This window comes from Trematosphaeria pertusa (assembly GCF_010094035.1).
Source record: "Trematosphaeria pertusa strain CBS 122368 unplaced genomic scaffold BU26scaffold_21, whole genome shotgun sequence".
In the NCBI taxonomy this organism is placed as follows: domain Eukaryota; kingdom Fungi; phylum Ascomycota; class Dothideomycetes; order Pleosporales; family Trematosphaeriaceae; genus Trematosphaeria; species Trematosphaeria pertusa.
In genome coordinates this window covers 637,073-654,559 of record NW_022987232.1, presented here as the reverse complement: position 1 = coordinate 654,559, position 17,487 = coordinate 637,073, and the positions used below count along the sequence as shown (strand labels likewise).

Genomic DNA, 17,487 nt, shown 5'->3' with positions numbered 1-17,487 from the left:
TGCTCTGAAAGGATCCGCTTCCGATGCTGATGCTAGTCGTGCTCTCGTCGCGAACAAGATAGGGTAAGCACCTGCATTTCTGCACAAATCCACGGGGGATTTTGTCATCAAGAGTCCGCATTCCGCAGGATGAGTAACGTAGCACATGAACGCGGGGTGCATAGACGGATGAAGTGTGTGTAGTGCAGGGGGATGTATCACATGGGGTGCACGACGTCAGCGAATTGAGGAGTTCCTGGCAGGGTGGAGGGGACGTCGATGAGAAAGCGTGTGGTAAGGAAGCGATCTCGCGCACAATGTAACGCGTTGACAAGTGGTATACGACACACGTGTATGAACCGCCCCAGGATATCTCAGCCCCCAGCAGTACCCATTATTCTACCCTAAACGAAACCGTGCGAAATCAAGCCGGTGGAATGCGGGATATGCAAAGAGATACAACAACAGAGCACGCTATGCCATCAAAGACTAACGTTGAAAAGTACAGGTACAGAGAGGAAAATGAGGATAACGAAGACGGGGGGCAACAAGCGGTTGGGAAACTGCCGAGGGCCTGGAAAGAAACGTCAACTACGTCTTTCCCTTCTCGAAGTCAAACTCGGCATCCATGAGCTCTGCTTCAAGCTGCGCCCGCTCATCCTCGTCTCCTTCCTCCTGCTCACTCATACTCACTTCGCTTTTCTCTGACTTCCGCCTCTTCAGGCTGGGCTCTTCCTGCCCATTGCGCGTAACGCCTAGCCTTTCGGCGTCTTCAGGATTCAGCTTTATCCAGCGCTCGCGCCATCGCTCGCGGACCACGTCGTAGATGAAGGCGAGCTGTGCTTCACCCTGAACCATCATCATGCGCTGCTTGCGGAGCTCATCGACTACGGCTGAAACGGGGTCCTCCTCAGGGCCTAGGTTGTCTAGGCTGCCCTCGTCGAGCTCCTGGAGTAGCCAATCGAGGGCGATGAAGGTGCCGCTGCGACCAACGCCTGCGCTGCAGTGCACGATGCGCGGATTTGCGGAGTTGTCGACGTTCTTTTCTCTCGACATGTCGATCAGCCTGAGCAGAGCTATCCGGTCCTCCCCTTCTGGGACGAGAAAATCTGGCCAGCCCCCGAAGAGCAGATGCCAGACCTTTTTTGTCTCGCTGCCGTCATCGCTGGTCATGTCCAACTCCCTGACTTGGGCTCTCGCCTCCTCGTGGTCCTCGAGAGATGTGAGCTTCAGGGTATGGATAAAGCCGTCTGCGAACTCGTCGTGGGCGTTTACCCTGAGGTCTGGCTGGCTGGGCGAGCGGGGAAAGTAAGGATAGCACTTTTCGCGCCCCGCCTCGTGCGTCTGAGTGAGCATCACTATGACGGCGGGCGAACTGGTCTCGTGCCAGACCATTCTCCAGAGGTGGTGGTAGCTGTCGAACTTTGGGCCCTGTACAAAGGGGCGAATCAGCATGGGCGCGCGCGTGCGACGCTGCTGAGGCAGCAGACATACCTGTGTAGCTATATACCTGAGGGCCGTCTTCGACTTGGTCGAGTGCAGCACAATGGGCGAGGCGTTGATGTAGTCATTGTGGCCGTCGGGCACCTTTAAGCGCACCCGGTTGCTCTGGTACGGGTCGACGTTGGCGTATCTGTTGCGGCTCATGACGTCCTCGCCGGCGCACTTGGTCCACTGCGACGGCTGCTCGGAGTCGGCATGCTGGACGCTCAGCAGGAGCCGTTTCCGCTGCTCCCACTCGAGGTCGACGAACTTGTTGTGGATGTCTGCAGGCTCCAGTCAGCGGCCCGTTGCATGGCGCACGCACGGGTTGGATCTACCTGCCTGGTCTGCTCAGGCGCAAGAAGGCGGGGTATGGCGTGGGGTCCTCGGGGGAGGCGTCGACGGCGGACGGGGCGTCTGGGTTGTGGGGGATGACGAGGCTCGGGGCGCTGCCGGCGGGCGTGAAGAAGGGCGTGCTCGCGGCGGGCGTGTTGATGGACGAGGCGGCGGCGGAGGAGGAGCGGGCGCTGTCTCTGCTGCGCGAGCGCTTCGAGGACGAGGGGGAGGCGGGGACGGCCAGCGGCGCCGACGACATGGTGGTGTCGGCCTTGGGGCCGCCTTTGACTCTGGCCTTGCGCCGCAAGGCGCGGAGTTTATGCAGCTTGAAAGTGTTGCTGCGGCAAAACCTGGGACGGATGGCGCTCTGCGCGGCGGCGTGGAGGGGGAGGGGAGCTGTCGACTTCTCCGGGAACCTGGTTTGGAGAGCGCTCTGCGCGACGGTGTGCAGGAGAGGCCGCGCGACGGGGTGGAGGGGCTGCACGCGCTTTCGGTAGCTATGCTATAGTCTATGCAAACGGAGTGATGCAGCCTCGGTCATCTGATGCGGCCTCTCTTAGCTGGCTTCTGCGGTCGCCCGCCTCTTCAACTCTCCGCATCCACACCCTCGCCATCTCCTCCCCTCCCCTCCACCAACCAACCTCCAACCTCCGCGCGTGACGATGAGGCTTCCATGGCTTGCACTAATCGAGGTCCGTATCGCCCGCCAAGACGTGCACCGTGAAGCCCAAACTGACGCAATTCCATGCCAGGCGTGGGCTGTTGCACGAGTACGTCCGTCTCCGCGATTGCGATGCCTCCTCCACGCTTGCCAGCGCTGACACGCCGCGAACAGCTCATCCGCAGCCCCATGTTCAACCGCGCCGTCCAGAAGGCATATCGGAAGATCAACAAGCTCCCGCCAATGGGGCCTGAGAACGGCGGCGGAAGTACGTCTCGACTGTCACAGTCTTCGGAGCCATTTTCACGTCATTGTCGCTGACTGTTTGGTAGGAACCGGCCCCTCTACCCTCGACCACTTCAAGGACGAATTGAAGGACCAGTTCAGGGAGCTCACCTGGCAGAAACGGCCTCCGAGACAATGAACCCTCGCACCTCGGAACGCACCCCCATTCTCCGAGCGATGGAGAGCACGCGGCGCACCGACGGTACGAAGCTATCATCGTCGAGAGAAGACCGTCGAACTCTGGTCTGATACACAGGACAGCCCGAACGAAAAAATGCTATGCTGCTCCAACATTGGAGACATCTCCCAAATCACACAGGTGGCGTCATAGACATGGCACAAGAGTAATGGCCTCTGCGAGATGGAGGTAGATGCCTACCTGTGCACATGGAGGTGGCCGAGGATGAGCTCTTCTTCGGGGTCGACATTGCTAGGTGTGAAAATGCAGGCCTATAGTAGGGAGACTTGCTTTTACCGCACACTGCCTCGCGGTCAACTGGCCGACATGGGTTGAACATCGCTTCCGATCACCAAGTGGGTTCACTTGGAGTTTCCGCCAAAACATGGACGAGGGATCAGAGGAGCACCAAGCAAGAAGAGAGGCGCCAGAACCACCTCTCATGGCGTGGATTTCTCCGGACTATAGCGACGTGCGTAACAGCCTCTCTTAGAGGCCTTCACAGGTCCATACAATAGCACGTATAGTTAGCTGTGCGAGCAATCGTGTCTGCACGACGAGCCCCCAAACACAATCGGACACGCCACTCTATTCTAATCTCCACACCTTAATGCGACTTTGATGTCTCAAGTCTACTATTACACGTCGCATATTTTGTACGTGAGTGTTTAAAGGGTTGCTTGATGAGCGCGTAAGGATGCGAAGTTGTTTGCATCATTTGACGTCACAATTCGCCCGAGTAATAAGCATACCTTCGTATGTTGATGCGTTTGAGAACAACAACCACTTCCCGTTCCAAACCTCTCCCGTCTTTTTTAATTAGTTCATTATGCCTTCTGCTATTGTAACCGGTGCCACAGGTGAGTCCCATAATTTGGGCTGCGGCATTCCCCACATCGCTCACACGACTTAGGCATCTTGGGACGGGAGATCGTCTTCGAGCTCAGCAAGCACGCCCAGCAATGGCCCACCATTCACGCTCTATCCCGCAGCAAGAAAGAAGACTATCCCGAAAATGTCATCCACAACCACATCGATCTCACCTCTTCTGCGGATGACATGGCCAGCGACTTGAAGAACGTCCGGGGCGAGTACGTCTTCTTTGCCGCCTACCTGCAGAAAGACTCGGAGCAAGAGAATTGGGACGTCAACGGCGCCATGCTAGACAACTTCCTCATCGCTCTGACCAAATGCGGTGCCATCAAAGACGTGAAGAGGATCGTTCTCGTGACCGGATGCAAGCAGTACGGCGTCCATCTCGGCGTGCCCAAGAACCCCATGTTGGAAGACGCGCCCTGGCTCACAGGCGATGAATGGCCCCCGAACTTCTACTACAACCAGCAAACCATCCTGCACAAATTCTGCAAGGAGCGCGGCAAGGAGTGGGTCGTCACATACCCCAACGACGTGATCGGCTACGCAGTCGGCAACTTTATGAATCTCGCGCTCACGCTGGGAATCTATGCCGTGGTGTCGAAGGAGTTGGGCCGGGGATTGTCGTTCCCGGGCAGCCCGGATTTTTACACCAAGTTTGACTGCTTCACGAGTTCGAAGCTGCATGCGCAGTTTTGCGCGTGGGCGGCTACGGCTCCCGCAGCGGCGAACCAGGCGTTCAACGTGGTGAATGGCGACACGGAGAGTTGGCAGAATCTGTGGCCCCGTGTGGCGAAGTACTTCGGGATGGAAGTCAAGCCCGAGCAGTTCAGCGACGCGCACGCCAGCAAGCGCGGCAGCACCATGCCGCTCATGGAGAAGCCTCCCATCGCCGTCCAAGCCGCGGAACTCGGGCTGCTGAATCACGGCATCACGAACCAGTCCAAGGTCGAGCAGCAGATTGATCTGGCGAAGTGGAGTCAGCGGGAGGATGTGAAGGGCGCGTGGGCCAAGGTTGCGGATAGGGAGGGCTTGCAGAAGGAGACGTTTGATAAGGCGACGTTCGGGTTCCTGGGGTTCGTGCTCGGAAGGAACTTTGACCTAGTTATTAGTATGAGTAAGGCGAGGAAGGCAGGGTGGACGGGGTATGTGGATACGTGGGAGAGTCTGGAGGGCGTGTTTGAGGAGTTGGCGGCGGCGGGGGTGCTGTACTAGGCTTAGGGAGAATAAAGCGATAGTGCTCCGCGGGCATGACGTGATTGGCCCACGGCCGCCTTGCACCTGGCACCTGGCACCTGGCACCTGGGCATGTTGCTGCGCGCCTTGATAGCGTCACGACGCTCAAGCTTCAAGCACTTGCACACACCATGGCGCAATCAACGGCACCGGTGCTCTGCCTGACCTCACCCACGACCCATGGCAGATAGAAGAAGCCGCCGCCGCCGCCGCCGCCATGGACGAGACCGGGAACGCTGAGCCTGCAGTGGCCGGCGCAGCGTCCGAAAGCGCTTCTCCCCCAAGCTCGCCGGCGCCGAGGAGCAGCGACAAGGTCGAGCAGCAGGACTTCGTGAACCCCACGATCAACATCATACAGAGCGTGTCGCGCAGCACGTCCACCAGCGGCCTGTCTTCCGTGTCCAGAGAGGGAACGCCGCCGCCGCTGCCTCCGCGCCCGAAGAACGCAGGCTTGCTCGATTCCCGGCCGCCCACGTCCCACGCCACGGCGCCGATGAGGCCACAACTCGTGGCGAAAGCGACCACGCAGCTCTCTTTCGCAGACACGCAGAGCCATGCCAGCGAGGCGGGCGACCAATCCGCCTCGTCGCGCGGTTCGAAATCGCGGACCTACTTCGGCCTCAGGCTCCCCTCCTCGTCCCGCAACACCAGCGATGTAGAAGACAGCGCAAGCGTCAGGAGCTTCGCCCCGTCAATGGCGGCCGGCATAGATGCAGAGAGCATGCTGGGCGAGGTGCTCGGAGACCACGAGAAGTCGCTTCTGCGCGCGCTGGCGCCCAAGTCCGTGGACAAAGAGCTGGAGAGCATGTTCCTCCCAGATCCCGGCTTCGACGCCGATTTTCGCAGCGAGTTCGACGAGATTGAAGAGATGACAGCAGACGGCGCAAATGAAGGTCAGAGGCACATATTGCACCCAGGGTTGGCCTGAGCTGATGTAGCAATAGAAGCTGTTATGCTCCAATGGCGCGCCAAGCTGAAACATTTTCTCATTCTGTCGAGTGCTGGGAAGCCTATATACAGCCGGCATGGGGATGACCAATTGATCACCAACTACATTGGCGTCGTGCAGACCATCATCTCCTTCTACCAGTCCACAAACGATACTCTGCGAGGCTTTACCGCTGGCGACGTGCGCTTCGTCGTGGTGTCAAAAGGACCCCTGAATCTGGTTGCCATCACCCGCCTTCCGGAAAGCGATGCTCAGCTTCGTGCCCAGCTGGACGCATTGTACATGCAGATTCTCTCAACGCTCACACTGCCGAGCATGGAACGCATGTTCGCAGCGCGAGCCAACTATGACCTCCGCCGCCCACTCCAAGGCACAGAGACTCTGCTCTCGGCCCTTGCAGACGGCTTCACGCGAGGCTCGCCTTCCACATTGCTATCCGCTCTCGAATGCCTCAAGCTACGCAAATCACACCGTCACATCATCAACAACACGCTCCTCAAGACACGCTCAGAGAATCTCCTCTACGGCCTCATAGCGGCCTCTGGAAAGCTCGTCTCCGTCGTCCGACCCAAGAAGCACAGCTTACACCCCGGCGACCTCCACCTAATCTTCAACATGCTCTTCGAAGCCGGCAGCGTCAAGGCCGGCGGCGGAGAGAACTGGATCCCGCTCTGCCTCCCCGGCTTCAACAACACCGGCTACCTTTATATGTACGTCAGCTTCCTGGATCTGGAACACCCATCCGAGCCGATGCAAGAGCGACCCAAGAGCAGGGAAGGCAACAGCGACGAGGTGGCCATACTGCTCATAAGCGCGAATAAAGAGGGTTTCTTTCAGCTGAGGGGCATGAGAGATGCCCTGGTCGAGGTGCGTGTACCCCCTTCGCTTCATCCTTCAGCCCTCGATCGCTTCACCCCACCAAACACGTAAATCACGCAAATCTTCCACATGACCGACTCTAGCCCCAGGACACCTGGGGCTTTCCGAACTCCTGCAGGCCGTTTATTATTCCGTCTCGTGCTATTCGGCATACCGCTTGCTCGGAAACCCGAGCGCGGGCGGTGGTAAACTCCGTCCCTCCGCGCCGACGCGGACCAGCGCCCTCGGACATACGCAACGACCCAGGCAACGACGATCGCGCCGACTCGACTCGTAACAAACGTTATTTCTGGGCATAGTTCATGGGCTAATGCAATAGACAGCAATTGCAGCGAAACGGGAGTATCGAGACGATTCGAAATGCGGTCAGAGAGGGTCGGCCGAGGTGCACGGATGTGGTGCCTGGCAGTCCGTTGAGGCATTTCTTGTACAAGAGTCGGGGGAATGTGCAGTTTACGATGCCGAGCTGGGAACCGGGGTTTGGAACAGGGTTGGAGAGGAGGCGGTAGGTTGTTCTTCTTGTTGTGATGTGTTGCATCATCCCCTTCGACATTGCTCTGCTGCCCATGCGTCTTCCCCCTGGCAGCGGAATGTGCATGCTGATCATGTGTGTATAGGTTGATGAACCTTTACGGCCAATTGCACGCCAACTTGCATACCAAGCCGACGAGTCTGAAAATCCACCACGAGACGGCCACAACGTATATAGCGCTTGCGTGGACGACGCCGCTGTTCGAGCTATATTGCGTGGCGCCGGGAACGACAAGTAGGCAGGCGCTTGCGCAAGCGGCGAATCAGGTTGTGCAGTGGGTGAGGAGGGAGGAGGAGAGGGTGTTTATTATTGGGGGTGCGGTATTTTAGAGATGGGTCAAGAGTGTGTCCAAGACGCGGGGGAACGGAGATGTAAAGAGTATTGGGGTGGGTGGAGTTTAGGTTTGTGTGAATAAGGGATTGGATTGGTTTGGAATCAAGATACCCATGGAAGAGATATGATTTATAACGGTTATGAGGTTATGATGCAGCCCGGCGTGCTTTGGATGCCGTGCTTCTCGACGACATAAGGTACGAATGGGCCGCCCGAATAGGAGTTCTACCGAACTATGGACCTCATGGATACCCCCAGGCCCAAAGCTCCTGGAGAGATTCTTGCTTGCCAGCCGCAACACTTCCCTACGCTAAGTCGTGGGCCGCTCTAGCCCGAAGGCCTTCAGCTCCCTGTCTATCAACGCCCAAAGAGCCGTGTCTTCCTCGCATGCCAAAAGGGAGCTCGTTCATGATGGTCTGGCTCTTTGCGTAATGTTCAGCTATCTAGCTTGAACCTGCGCTCCCACCATTCGTCCACCGAACCTTATTGGAAGAGGATAGGTCTTCTATCCCTCCCTCCTACTCGAATCCAACACCTTCTCATCCCCATGCCCCAGAAACCACACGCCATGCCACTCCTCCTTAAAGATATTATAGTCTGCCTTCCCCTTATTGAAGCTCTCAGAGCGGCGATGCTCAAAACTTCCCCTGACGTGCTTCAGGAAGCCTTCCACTGAGCCGCCGGAACTGCTACTGGCCTTGCGTTCGTCGGCGGTGGAGGGAGGAAAGGGGACTGAAGCGCTTCTGGATAGAGGAATGGGCTCCCAGCGCCCCTCTCGCATGGCGCGCTCTCGTTGGACCAGTTTGCGGGATTTGTAGTCGATGTTGGCCAACCTCTCTTTCTGCCCCCTCTCTGCTTTCTCCATCTCCCTCTCCTTCTCATCCTTACTCGCCGTCTGTAGCGGCGCCCTATACACCCCACTCTTCAACCTCTCTCTGCCTTGCCTCTGTTCTGTGTGCTGGACAGCTGGTGGAACTGGCGAAGAAGGGAGACCTCCTCTAAGCCCCTCCCAACTCGCATACTCCGTCCCTCTGGTCGTCATCTCGCGATCTGTCGGTGCAGAGCTCCGACGTCCTTCGCAGTCTGAGCGAGCAGTGATGCGGAGGAACCTGTGGTATTCGTCACGTCTCAAGGCGTTCTCTCTGATCTCTGACGTGGAGCCGGTGGTGCTTGCTGAAGAGGAGGTTGAGGGTATGCGTTGCTGCCGGGCTGAGACTGGGGTGTCTGTGCTGGATTGGTACGGCGAGGCGGACGAAAAAGAAGACGGCGAGCTAAAGTCCACAAGCGTCCCTGGATGCGCGTCGAACGTTGCGTGGCTCGACGGCGACGTCGAAGTCGTCGGACTCCCCCTACTCTTCGCATTCTCACCCGCAGAGCCCAGATCGCGACCGCGACGACTGCCTTCCTTTACCGCTCTCCCAAACGGAAACCCCATCTCGTCTAGCTCCCCTCTCTTGGAGGATGGTGACGAAGCGCGGCGGCGTAGCAATACGGTTCCGGGGTTGTGGTGGCCTTCGAGAGGCGATGAGAAGAAGGTCGTGCTTGTCGGACTTCGTGGAAGGCTGGAGGTAGAAGAGGAGGAGACGCTAGCGGCTCTGTGGGGAGAAGACGTGGGCGAGGGCGTGGTGGTGCTGGACGCCCGCCGACGCACGGTGAAGTGGAAGGGCGTCTTGAAGAGGGTGTTGCTACGGCGTCGCTGGCTCAGCGAGGTATTGGGCGCCGTAGACCCTCTGGAGGATTGTTGTGAAGTGCGGAGGCTCAAAGGTGGTGGAGTGTTGACGGCGTGTGTGGTGTTGGCTGTGAACGGTATGGAGGTGAAGGGAGCTAGGCGTGGAGTTGCCGGTGGTGAGTGGTGTGTTTTGGTTGCCATTTTGGTATGCTAGGGTTCTCGTGGCCGGTGTCGGTGCGGTTGCCTTGAACGTCTTCAAGATAGGTGATGAGGAAGCGCGGTAGAACATGCGTTCTTCGAACGCACTCTATTGCTAGCAAGGAAGAAGACTGCACGCATTGAAGAAAGATAGCTCGCAGCGAAGCTCAAATCGAGCTTACAATCACAGTGGGATCAAAGCAAACCGGAACGCCAACTGTCAACCATACGCAGCTCATACGCAGCGCGCAAGAAACACCGCCTGCTATATACATTTCTCTCCAGCTCAGCTTCAAAACACTCGTACCCACGTCGTCCCCAAGCTTCCTCTCCTCGCCGACCATCGCGTGCGGACCCTACATCTCGCATCCACCGGTTCACTTTGCGAATCCAGATCTCGGAACCAGCCTACCGACACGTGCGGGCCCAATAGTCTTGCACCAGCTCCCGACATGCGTCTATGGCAGCCACCAACGGCAGGCGGCGTGATTATCCCAGGATCCAGCGGTCCAGCCCGCCGGAGACTATGGACGGGCCGCTCGACGGTGTACAGACGGCGCGAAAGTAATGGTCGCTATGGCATTGGTGCGGCAGCGCCGACAGAAGGTATTGCCTCAGCCAAAGAACCACGGGCGAAGACGCAAGCTGACGGATGTCGCGCCGTACAGCTGGATCGGGAGCCGCGCGCCGGTTGCAATTCAATGGTTCCATAGTATCATTGTGGATGTGTCTGTGTGAAGGGAGCTAGCTGCGCCGAGAGCGAAACCGAGCTGTATCACCGAACAAGGTAGGTGATCTTGGAGGCGAGTAACGATGATGAATGTGATGGATGGCGGAAGGAAGACCCCTAATGCAGCCGATTAGATCATATAGAATGTTACCCACCTGGGCACCGATATGGCCGTGTGATCTCATACCGATGCGGCAACGGTCGAGCACCTCACCTGCATACGCGGCATCGGCGATTTCTGACGAAGAAAGAAGATCCCGGGACGCGCGAGGGTGCGTATGGGCGTGGGCCAGGCGCACCCTCCACTAGTGTGTGATAGCTTAGTTGGGTGAGTGAGTGAGCGCTTTCGCAGCTCGGCGTGCGAGGCGATAAGTGCAACCGTAAACATACAGCATGACTTATGCAACATCACAAAGGTCACAAAGGTCAAGGCGAAAACCATTAATCGACAGTGATCGAATTATGATGCAGTCAGATAGACATGCGCATCTCGAAAACTATCGCCAGTGTAACTCCATCCATAAAGCCCCCCAGTAAAGTACAAAGGTTCCACTTATATCCACCGATGCCGTTGACTTGCCCAGTGTCCATCCGAAGAAAGACAGATGCTCTGTCAAAATGTAAAGGTTAAGACAAGATAGATCCTAAAGACGGCCGTCCACATAACCCAGCAATTCCAAACTCATCATCCAGCTCCAAGAGACAAGCCACCGAAGAGTAGCGGGTTACCAAAAGAAGGATATCCGAGAAAGTGGCCCGCCAAGTGAATGGTAGACAAGAAAAGCCGAGTTGAGAGACAAGCCGGAAAAGCGGAAGCAGTCGAGCACCTCGAAAGCAGCACAAGACGAACTTCCAGCAAAGATTGTTGACTCAAGACCAAGACGGTAAGCCAAGTTATCGTGCGGGAAACGAAAGATCGTATCCGTGGTTGTGCTTCGGGACCAGTGCTGGCAAGCTAATTGACGTCCAACGGAGTTGGTGTAGGAGGGGAAAAGACGAGTCCAATGTGAAAGAAAACCGGTTCGTTCCAAAAGTCGCTACCATCCGCATGATAAAAGCAGAACGCATGCGTGGTCTGGAAGTCGATTCGTTTCTCAAGAAGCTCCAACGAGTATGGTCAACGAGCTCGTGTATGTCCGGGGCGGATTAAGAGCGATCGAAATGGTACGTCCGTCATCGCTTAGTATAATACAGTGGTAATAAAAGTTCGTGAGAAAAGTTGTCAAGTCGTAAGTCATAGTATACGGCAAGCAGCTGTGTCGCAATGCGTAAAAGGGATCGGTTCGTGAGTATTAGTGTGGTGAGAAAACAAGCCGGAAATGTTGGTACAAAAAAAAGTGGATCAGGCCGAGCTGGAGAGATCTAGTCCATGTCATCAATGGGACGGCGTCGACCGCGGATCTTCTTCAGCCGAGGGACACCAAGGGATTGAATCCTATCCCAGAGACGTTCAAAGCAAGAATGCGCACGGCGCTTGTTGACCTGATAGTACTCGGCGTGCTGCCGCCCCGGGTTCCTAGAATCCGTTTGGGCTCGGGGCCGCGCCGGTCTCGCGGTAGCAGCCATTGGCTTCAAGAGGGGAGTGGTAGCGGCTGTCGGGGTGGGTGACGCCGTGTGGGCGGTCGTTCGACGGGGCGGCGGACTGGGACGGTCGCTGCTGCTGAGCCGGCGACGAGCTGTTACGGCCGAATAAGCTGCGAAAGAACTGGCCACCCTTGTGGCACCAAGATTTAATCCTGTCGCAGAGCAAATTGCGGTGATACTCAACCTTTGTCATTCCCTGAGCGTTACTGAAGGTGAGACGATTGGCTTTCGCCACACCGCCCTGCGTGGAGTCGTCGACAAAGGCGGACTCGAGGTCGTCGGGAGCGCAGGCGGATCTCGACTTGCCGCTCGGAGCTTTTATGCAGCGGCGGAGTCCAAAGAGGGACTTGCGCGGGGGAGGACGGTGGGGCTCTTCGTCCGAGTTGACGGTCAAGTGGCTGAGCGAGGTGCCGCCTGTCAGATGGGAGTCTGTGGGTAGCGTCAGAGCCGAAGTAGGATATCGTTCGCCAGCACCGTGGGACCGATCTTCGCCATGCACGTTGACGGGTCCAGTCAGGTAGCCGCTAGCGTCAAAGCCAGGTTGGGCCGGGAGGTTGAGTCCCGGAGGATTGGTTGACCTGGCTTCGAGGCTGTATCGCTGGTCACCTTGGCGACGCGCATGTGTGAACGAGTCATCGGAGCCGGGCATGGGCATCGTGCCGGCCGGTGTGCCGTCGGGCGTAAACGTACCTGAAGCGCTAGACGCGTCGGAGAGCCGGTTCCTAAGGTGTGATGGCCCCGCGCGCGGCGAGTGTTTGGCGGCAGCTGCTTGGGGTAAGGAGATATCGACAGAGGCGTCTGTGGCTGTCCAGGGGTAGTTCTTATCGCTGTTCCACGGCCGCGTCTCTGTCGCCGTTTGCGTGCTGCCGGGAGACTGCGGGGATCTGGCGGACAGTCTCGTGTCTTGCGAGTCACGGAGGTTGTTGTGGCCGACCGATAAAGACTGCGTACGCGGGAGGCCGAGGGACGGTGCCTCGAGCTCCGCCAGAGGTGCTTTGTCACTTGTGCGCGCGTGGGCAACGCTCCAGCTCCTCCCCTTCGCAGCCCCAATTTCACCCAGGTCCTTTTCAGTCAATTGCGCACCACCATTGCCGGGCCTCGAAGCCTTGCCCTTCTCTTTGCTGGTGATCTCCTCGTACACCGCATCTTCCACCACTTGCAGTTGCGGAGAGCCTGGCAGTGGCCGAAGTCGAGCAGAGGACCGCTTGGTTGCTGGCGCGACCTCACTGATTTCTGCCATCGCATGCTTCTCAATGGCTTCCTCCTCGGGGAACTTTTCTGCCTCTGCGACTATGGCCTTCCATCCATACGATGACAGAAGCTCAGACAGCTGTTGCGAGAGATCGTCCATATGCGGGATGAGTACCTTCTGGAGCTCCGCTATGATTGCCTGTGGGTTCATGGCACCGGACTCAGTGGCGTCGCCACTCTCCTTCAACTCCTCCAGGCGCTTCAGAACACTCTGGCACCTCTCGCGAATCTCCTCTGGCGACGGCGCCACCCCGTCGTCGAGCGCACCGTTGAGCGACGACCGATTCGAACAAGACTCAACGAACTCATTCAGCCCCTCTAGCAGGTTTAGCTGGCTAAAATTCATTGATGGCAACCCGTGTGTCTGCGCAAGAGCGCCCTTCTGGTGCGATTCGACCGGTGCATTCTTTCCGGCCACCGCCGCATCATCCTCCGACCCTCGAGCACCGGACTGGCCACCACCGGGGAAACCAACGCTCGAGTGCTTGAAGTTGCTCGCGCTCATGTCTAGACTCGAGTCTTCATGCGGCTCCTCCGCGACGTTGGGAAGACGGCTCATGGGATGCTTGTACGTAGAAAGCCTAAGGTCTGTTGTCGTCTCGTCCCGGGAGTTGCCGCCTCGAATCCCAAGCGTCTCCCCACCGTGCGCTGAAGGGATATTCGAGGGATTGCGACCGCGCCATACCAAGTGTGTCGTGGTCTGGCTATCGCGCCGGTTATGCTCTGGCGTCTTCGGAATTGGAACGGGCGAAGAATGGACACGGGACTTGGCAGAAGAGATATTTTCGGGAGAATACACGGACGAGGGTTCCGGGACAATCGGCGAGGGAGTGCTCAGCGAGCGCTGATGCACAGCGACTGCGCCCTTGAGGCCCGGCGTCTCCGTAAGGGCGCGGTTCTTTGGTGTCATCCTGTCCTGAGGCGCGGCGGTGTCCACACGCTGCGGCCTTGTCACCACCTCCTGCCTCACCAATGCTTTCTCGGGTGTCTTGAGAGACTCGAATAGCGATTCTACTGGACCTGTGGGATTGCCAGACAGCGGTCGCTCGCGCATTGGCGGTGGTGTCGGGATGTTCTCGCCGGTGTTCCGCGTGTCCTGCGCGACAACGGTCTCATCTCTAACAGACTTTCTACCAAAGCTGGAGATTGCCCTGGGTATTCGCTGCAGCTTGGTAGAACGCACCAAGAAGCTCGCTGCGGCTTGAAAACGCTGTGCTTCCTTGGACGAACTCGAATCTCTAGGAGGAACCGACGGAGGCTGCTGAGTACCGCTCTCAGTGGAAGAGGAAATTGATTTCGAGGCGGACACATGCTGGGAACTCGGCTTCGAATTGGCGTGGGACGCGTTCGAAATCTTCGACATATTCGGCTCGGACGAGGTAGTGGGTTGCTGGTTGCGCTCCATCGGCGCCATCTCAAGCTTTTCCACTGAGACTTCCCCTGTGACCATGTTCATTTTGGTAAGTCTCAATGGAGGCATGTCCAAGGCACGCTCTGGGGTGACGGTATCCTTGCATGTCTTGAAAGATCGCGCATCCGAGTCCTTGAAAGGTGGATCAGGCTCCGGCAAGCCTTTGCACGACTTGAATGACTTGGCATCTAGATCCTTAGATGGGCGCTCTATGTGATCCGGAAGGGCCGTGCACGACTTGAACGATTGTTCATCGGATGACTTCGGGGCGTGGTTGCTGCACTTGTCGGCGGACTCATCGACCGTGCCTCCCTCCTGGCCATGTCCTTCGTCGTCCTGCTTGGTGACAGTGTGCTGGTATCCCGCCAGAAGGTCTGTCATGCCGTCTTCGGTGGGCGTGCCGGGATCGTGTCCATTGACAGGGCCGGTGTCATTGTTCGCTTGCACCCTGATGCCGTTACCAGTTACCATGGGGATCGAATATTGTACGGCAAAGTTCAGCGTGGAGGAGTCTATGATGCTTGATCCACCCTCAGACAGAGTACTGAGCCGGTTCTTGTTGGTTTGCTCAGGCTGCAAGGTTGAGCTGGTCGGCTGGTCCTTGACATCACCCTTCGAAACTTGCTCCATGCCATTGCGGATGGTCTCTTCTGATTCTCCCGACGCCATGACATCACCGGTAGTTGATGCTGGCCCTATGCCTTCCTGGATCAGGTCTCGCGTGATTCGTCGTCCAACTGGGGATGCAGGAAGCTCTGCCACATCTGGCAGTTCGGCTGCTGGTGGGGCAACAATGCTTCCGACGACAGCGACATCGATTGTCTTTGGGCTAGGTTCAGCCGACCCCTGCTCTTCGAAAATGGTCTTGGTGCGGTGGACGAAGCCCGTGCGGACTCCTGCACGCTCCGGTTCGGCAAACTGCTCGACTTCGAACTGTTCGCTATAATCATAGTACATCGGACCTACAAAGATGGCGGTACATTAGCAGATGTCTGTGACTGGGGGAACGAACTTATATCATGTTTCAGGCCTTTACCTATGGAAAGCTCTCAGGGAGGGCTTTCTACAGGCAAGAGCTGAGACATGGTGCAATGTGTGCCGCGACCTACGTACCAGTTGACACGCCGCCCATGGGTGTGGGTGGGGTGGGAGCTTCAGACGAAGGACCATCGGAATCTGTACGGCGGCCCATGGACACGCTCGAGACAGATGTCTTTGCTGACTTGCGGGACTTATGAGACTGCTGCGCAGCAAGACGATGGTGCGGAAGCAGAGGCGGAACAGGCGGAATGTCTGGATGCGGGTCTCCATAGTAGACCGGGGTTCGGGATCGACGAGGAGGGCCCGCGTTGTGCGCCCGCTCGTCACGACGCATGGACATATCAGACGGCGTCCTCCGCCTCATCTGCCCTGGGTGGTGCGGCGGTGCATGGTACGAAGGCATCTGGCCGTGGCCATGCATGGGTCGAGTATGTGAGCCCGCGATGTCTTCGGGTGAAGTAGGCCGGTAGCCAGAGCCCCGGTGTCTATTCTCATACCGGTAAGGCGACTTGGGTCGCTGGACTTGTTCATGCGTACGCAGACTGCCATACGACCGGTTGGCTGAAAGCCGAAAAGTTGGGTCTGGAGTGTTCGCCATTGTCATGGAGCGAGACCGGTGACCGTCTCGAGGTTCACGCGCCCGTGGGATTAGCGGCGACGAGCCCGGGATGTTCATGACGGTTGGGGAGAGGGTGTCAGGGACGTACTGCGGCACATTGTTGTCCCGCGAGCGTCTCGGCCTCGAAGAGGCTGAAGAGGGCCAGGCGCTATGGGTCAACGTGCGGTTGGAGGCGTTCGACCGCGACGATGCCGTGCTCAGGCGAGACGTAATACCGGTGCGCCGTGAACCACGAGGGATCATGCTGGAGGAGTCTCCTGCAAGCCCGCCGAGATTGCCCATCTCCGTAGAGGTCCGGAGCATAGAGGCGACGCCAGGCGCGGAGGACAGAAGGTCGTGTTGTTTTGCACCAGGCCCAGCACCGGCCTGCTGTTGACGGTGCGACCCCATCGACAGATTCGATGCGCGACTCGTACGCCCGCTGCCGTTCGGGTCACGGTCCGCGAGCAGCATTGTGACGCCGCTCAGGCCGTGAGGCACTGCTGTGGGTGTTGCTGTGGGTGTCGCCGTGGGTGTCGCAGCGTGTTGGCGGAGTAGAAGGAATGGGCGGGGTGAAAATGAGGAGGCGGCGAGCTTGCCTTAGAGGATGCGTATCCAAACGACTCCAAAAAGCCCGGATAGCACGCTGCCGCAGTCCCGCACTGCACTGCACTGCCAAAAAGACGAGAAGAATGGTATGGGTGGGGTGGTGGAGGGAAGAAGAGGAGGCGAGGGAGAGAGGGGGTGTGTTGAAGGAGAGAGGAGGGAGGAGACGGTGAGCTAGCCAAGCGGACGCGCCTTCTTCACGGGACCGGGAGCCGCGCAGAGTCTGCCGGGCCGGCAAGTGCATACGCAGCGTCGACGCCGAGCGCGAAGGTACGGCAGAAGGGAAGAAAGCGGCGCCAGGATTGAGATTCTCTACCTACCGCGTGTCCCTTCGCCCTTTCGCGTCCGCACCCACCAGGGCCGATCCGAAGCACACCGGCGAGGGCAGTCAGGATGCTGCCATGCGCCGTCTGCCCGCCCTCTCTTACCCACCCGGCCCTTGGCCATCAGAGCAGCCTCTTACGCACTCCGCCTGTATGCCTCCCCACTCGCCTATGGGAGGTGCGCTCCGCCGCGTCCGCAACTGCTGCTACCCCGTCTTCCCCCCTGCGGTATCCGGGACCAAGAAAGGGACGTCCATGTACGAGCTCGTCATAACAACATTAGATACGAAACGGGGCATACTATACAAGGTTCACGCAAGCGCTCATGCACGTTACGCCGAAAACAAAGAGGC

General features: G+C 58.1%; 5 protein-coding genes across 5 annotated transcripts; 2 read left to right on the top strand and 3 right to left on the bottom strand.

Moving 5' to 3' along the window:
- Positions 1 to 272: 272 nt before the first annotated feature.
- BU26DRAFT_610526 (uncharacterized protein) lies at positions 273 to 2,303 on the bottom strand. Its single transcript, XM_033836001.1, has 4 exons — positions 1,800 to 2,303; positions 1,733 to 1,745; positions 1,474 to 1,680; positions 273 to 1,410 (listed from the first exon to the last, which is right to left on the bottom strand). Exons 1-4 carry the CDS (start codon positions 2,054 to 2,056, stop codon positions 571 to 573), a joined length of 1,317 nt encoding a protein of 438 aa, XP_033677176.1. The 5' UTR covers positions 2,057 to 2,303; the 3' UTR covers positions 273 to 570.
- Positions 2,304 to 2,590: 287 nt separating this feature from the next.
- On the top strand, positions 2,591 to 2,882 carry BU26DRAFT_439204 (uncharacterized protein; the record flags this gene model as incomplete). The annotated part of the gene is made up of 2 exons (XM_033824332.1): positions 2,591 to 2,726; positions 2,791 to 2,882. The coding sequence occupies 2 exons, from the start codon at positions 2,591 to 2,593 to the stop codon at positions 2,880 to 2,882; spliced, it is 228 nt and encodes a 75-aa protein (XP_033677175.1).
- An 868-nt stretch (positions 2,883 to 3,750) lies between these two features.
- Positions 3,751 to 7,719, top strand: BU26DRAFT_511078 (DUF254-domain-containing protein; the record flags this gene model as incomplete). The annotated part of the gene is made up of 6 exons (XM_033827268.1): positions 3,751 to 3,781; positions 3,835 to 4,939; positions 5,148 to 5,923; positions 5,975 to 6,846; positions 7,182 to 7,363; positions 7,476 to 7,719. 6 exons carry the CDS (start codon positions 3,751 to 3,753, stop codon positions 7,717 to 7,719), a joined length of 3,210 nt encoding a protein of 1,069 aa, XP_033677174.1.
- Positions 7,720 to 7,928: 209 nt separating this feature from the next.
- BU26DRAFT_167563 (uncharacterized protein) lies at positions 7,929 to 9,818 on the bottom strand. The gene has a single exon (XM_033820227.1). The coding sequence runs from the start codon at positions 9,591 to 9,593 to the stop codon at positions 8,229 to 8,231; it is 1,365 nt and encodes a 454-aa protein (XP_033677173.1). The 5' UTR covers positions 9,594 to 9,818; the 3' UTR covers positions 7,929 to 8,228.
- A 1,794-nt stretch (positions 9,819 to 11,612) lies between these two features.
- Positions 11,613 to 16,945, bottom strand: BU26DRAFT_167457 (uncharacterized protein). The gene is made up of 2 exons (XM_033820226.1): positions 15,680 to 16,945; positions 11,613 to 15,528 (listed from the first exon to the last, which is right to left on the bottom strand). The coding sequence occupies exons 1-2, from the start codon at positions 16,677 to 16,679 to the stop codon at positions 11,837 to 11,839; spliced, it is 4,692 nt and encodes a 1,563-aa protein (XP_033677172.1). The 5' UTR covers positions 16,680 to 16,945; the 3' UTR covers positions 11,613 to 11,836.
- Between the last annotated feature and the right edge of the window lie 542 nt (positions 16,946 to 17,487).

Bases quoted from the DNA above. Each gene is read 5' to 3' on its own strand.
- BU26DRAFT_610526 (XM_033836001.1), bottom strand. From the start codon at position 2,056: ATGTCGTCGGCGCCGCTGGCCGTCCCCGCCTCCCCCTCGTCCTCGAAG. The intron at 1,411-1,473 runs GTATGTCTGCTG...CCCTTTGTACAG, and splicing joins TCAGGTATATAGCTACACAG to GGCCCAAAGTTCGACAGCTA.
- BU26DRAFT_167563 (XM_033820227.1), bottom strand. From the start codon at position 9,593: ATGGCAACCAAAACACACCACTCACCACCGGCAACTCCACGCCTAGCT.
- BU26DRAFT_167457 (XM_033820226.1), bottom strand. From the start codon at position 16,679: ATGCTGCTCGCGGACCGTGACCCGAACGGCAGCGGGCGTACGAGTCGC. The intron at 15,529-15,679 runs GTACGTAGGTCG...CCATCTTTGTAG, and splicing joins CATGGGCGGCGTGTCAACTG to GTCCGATGTACTATGATTAT.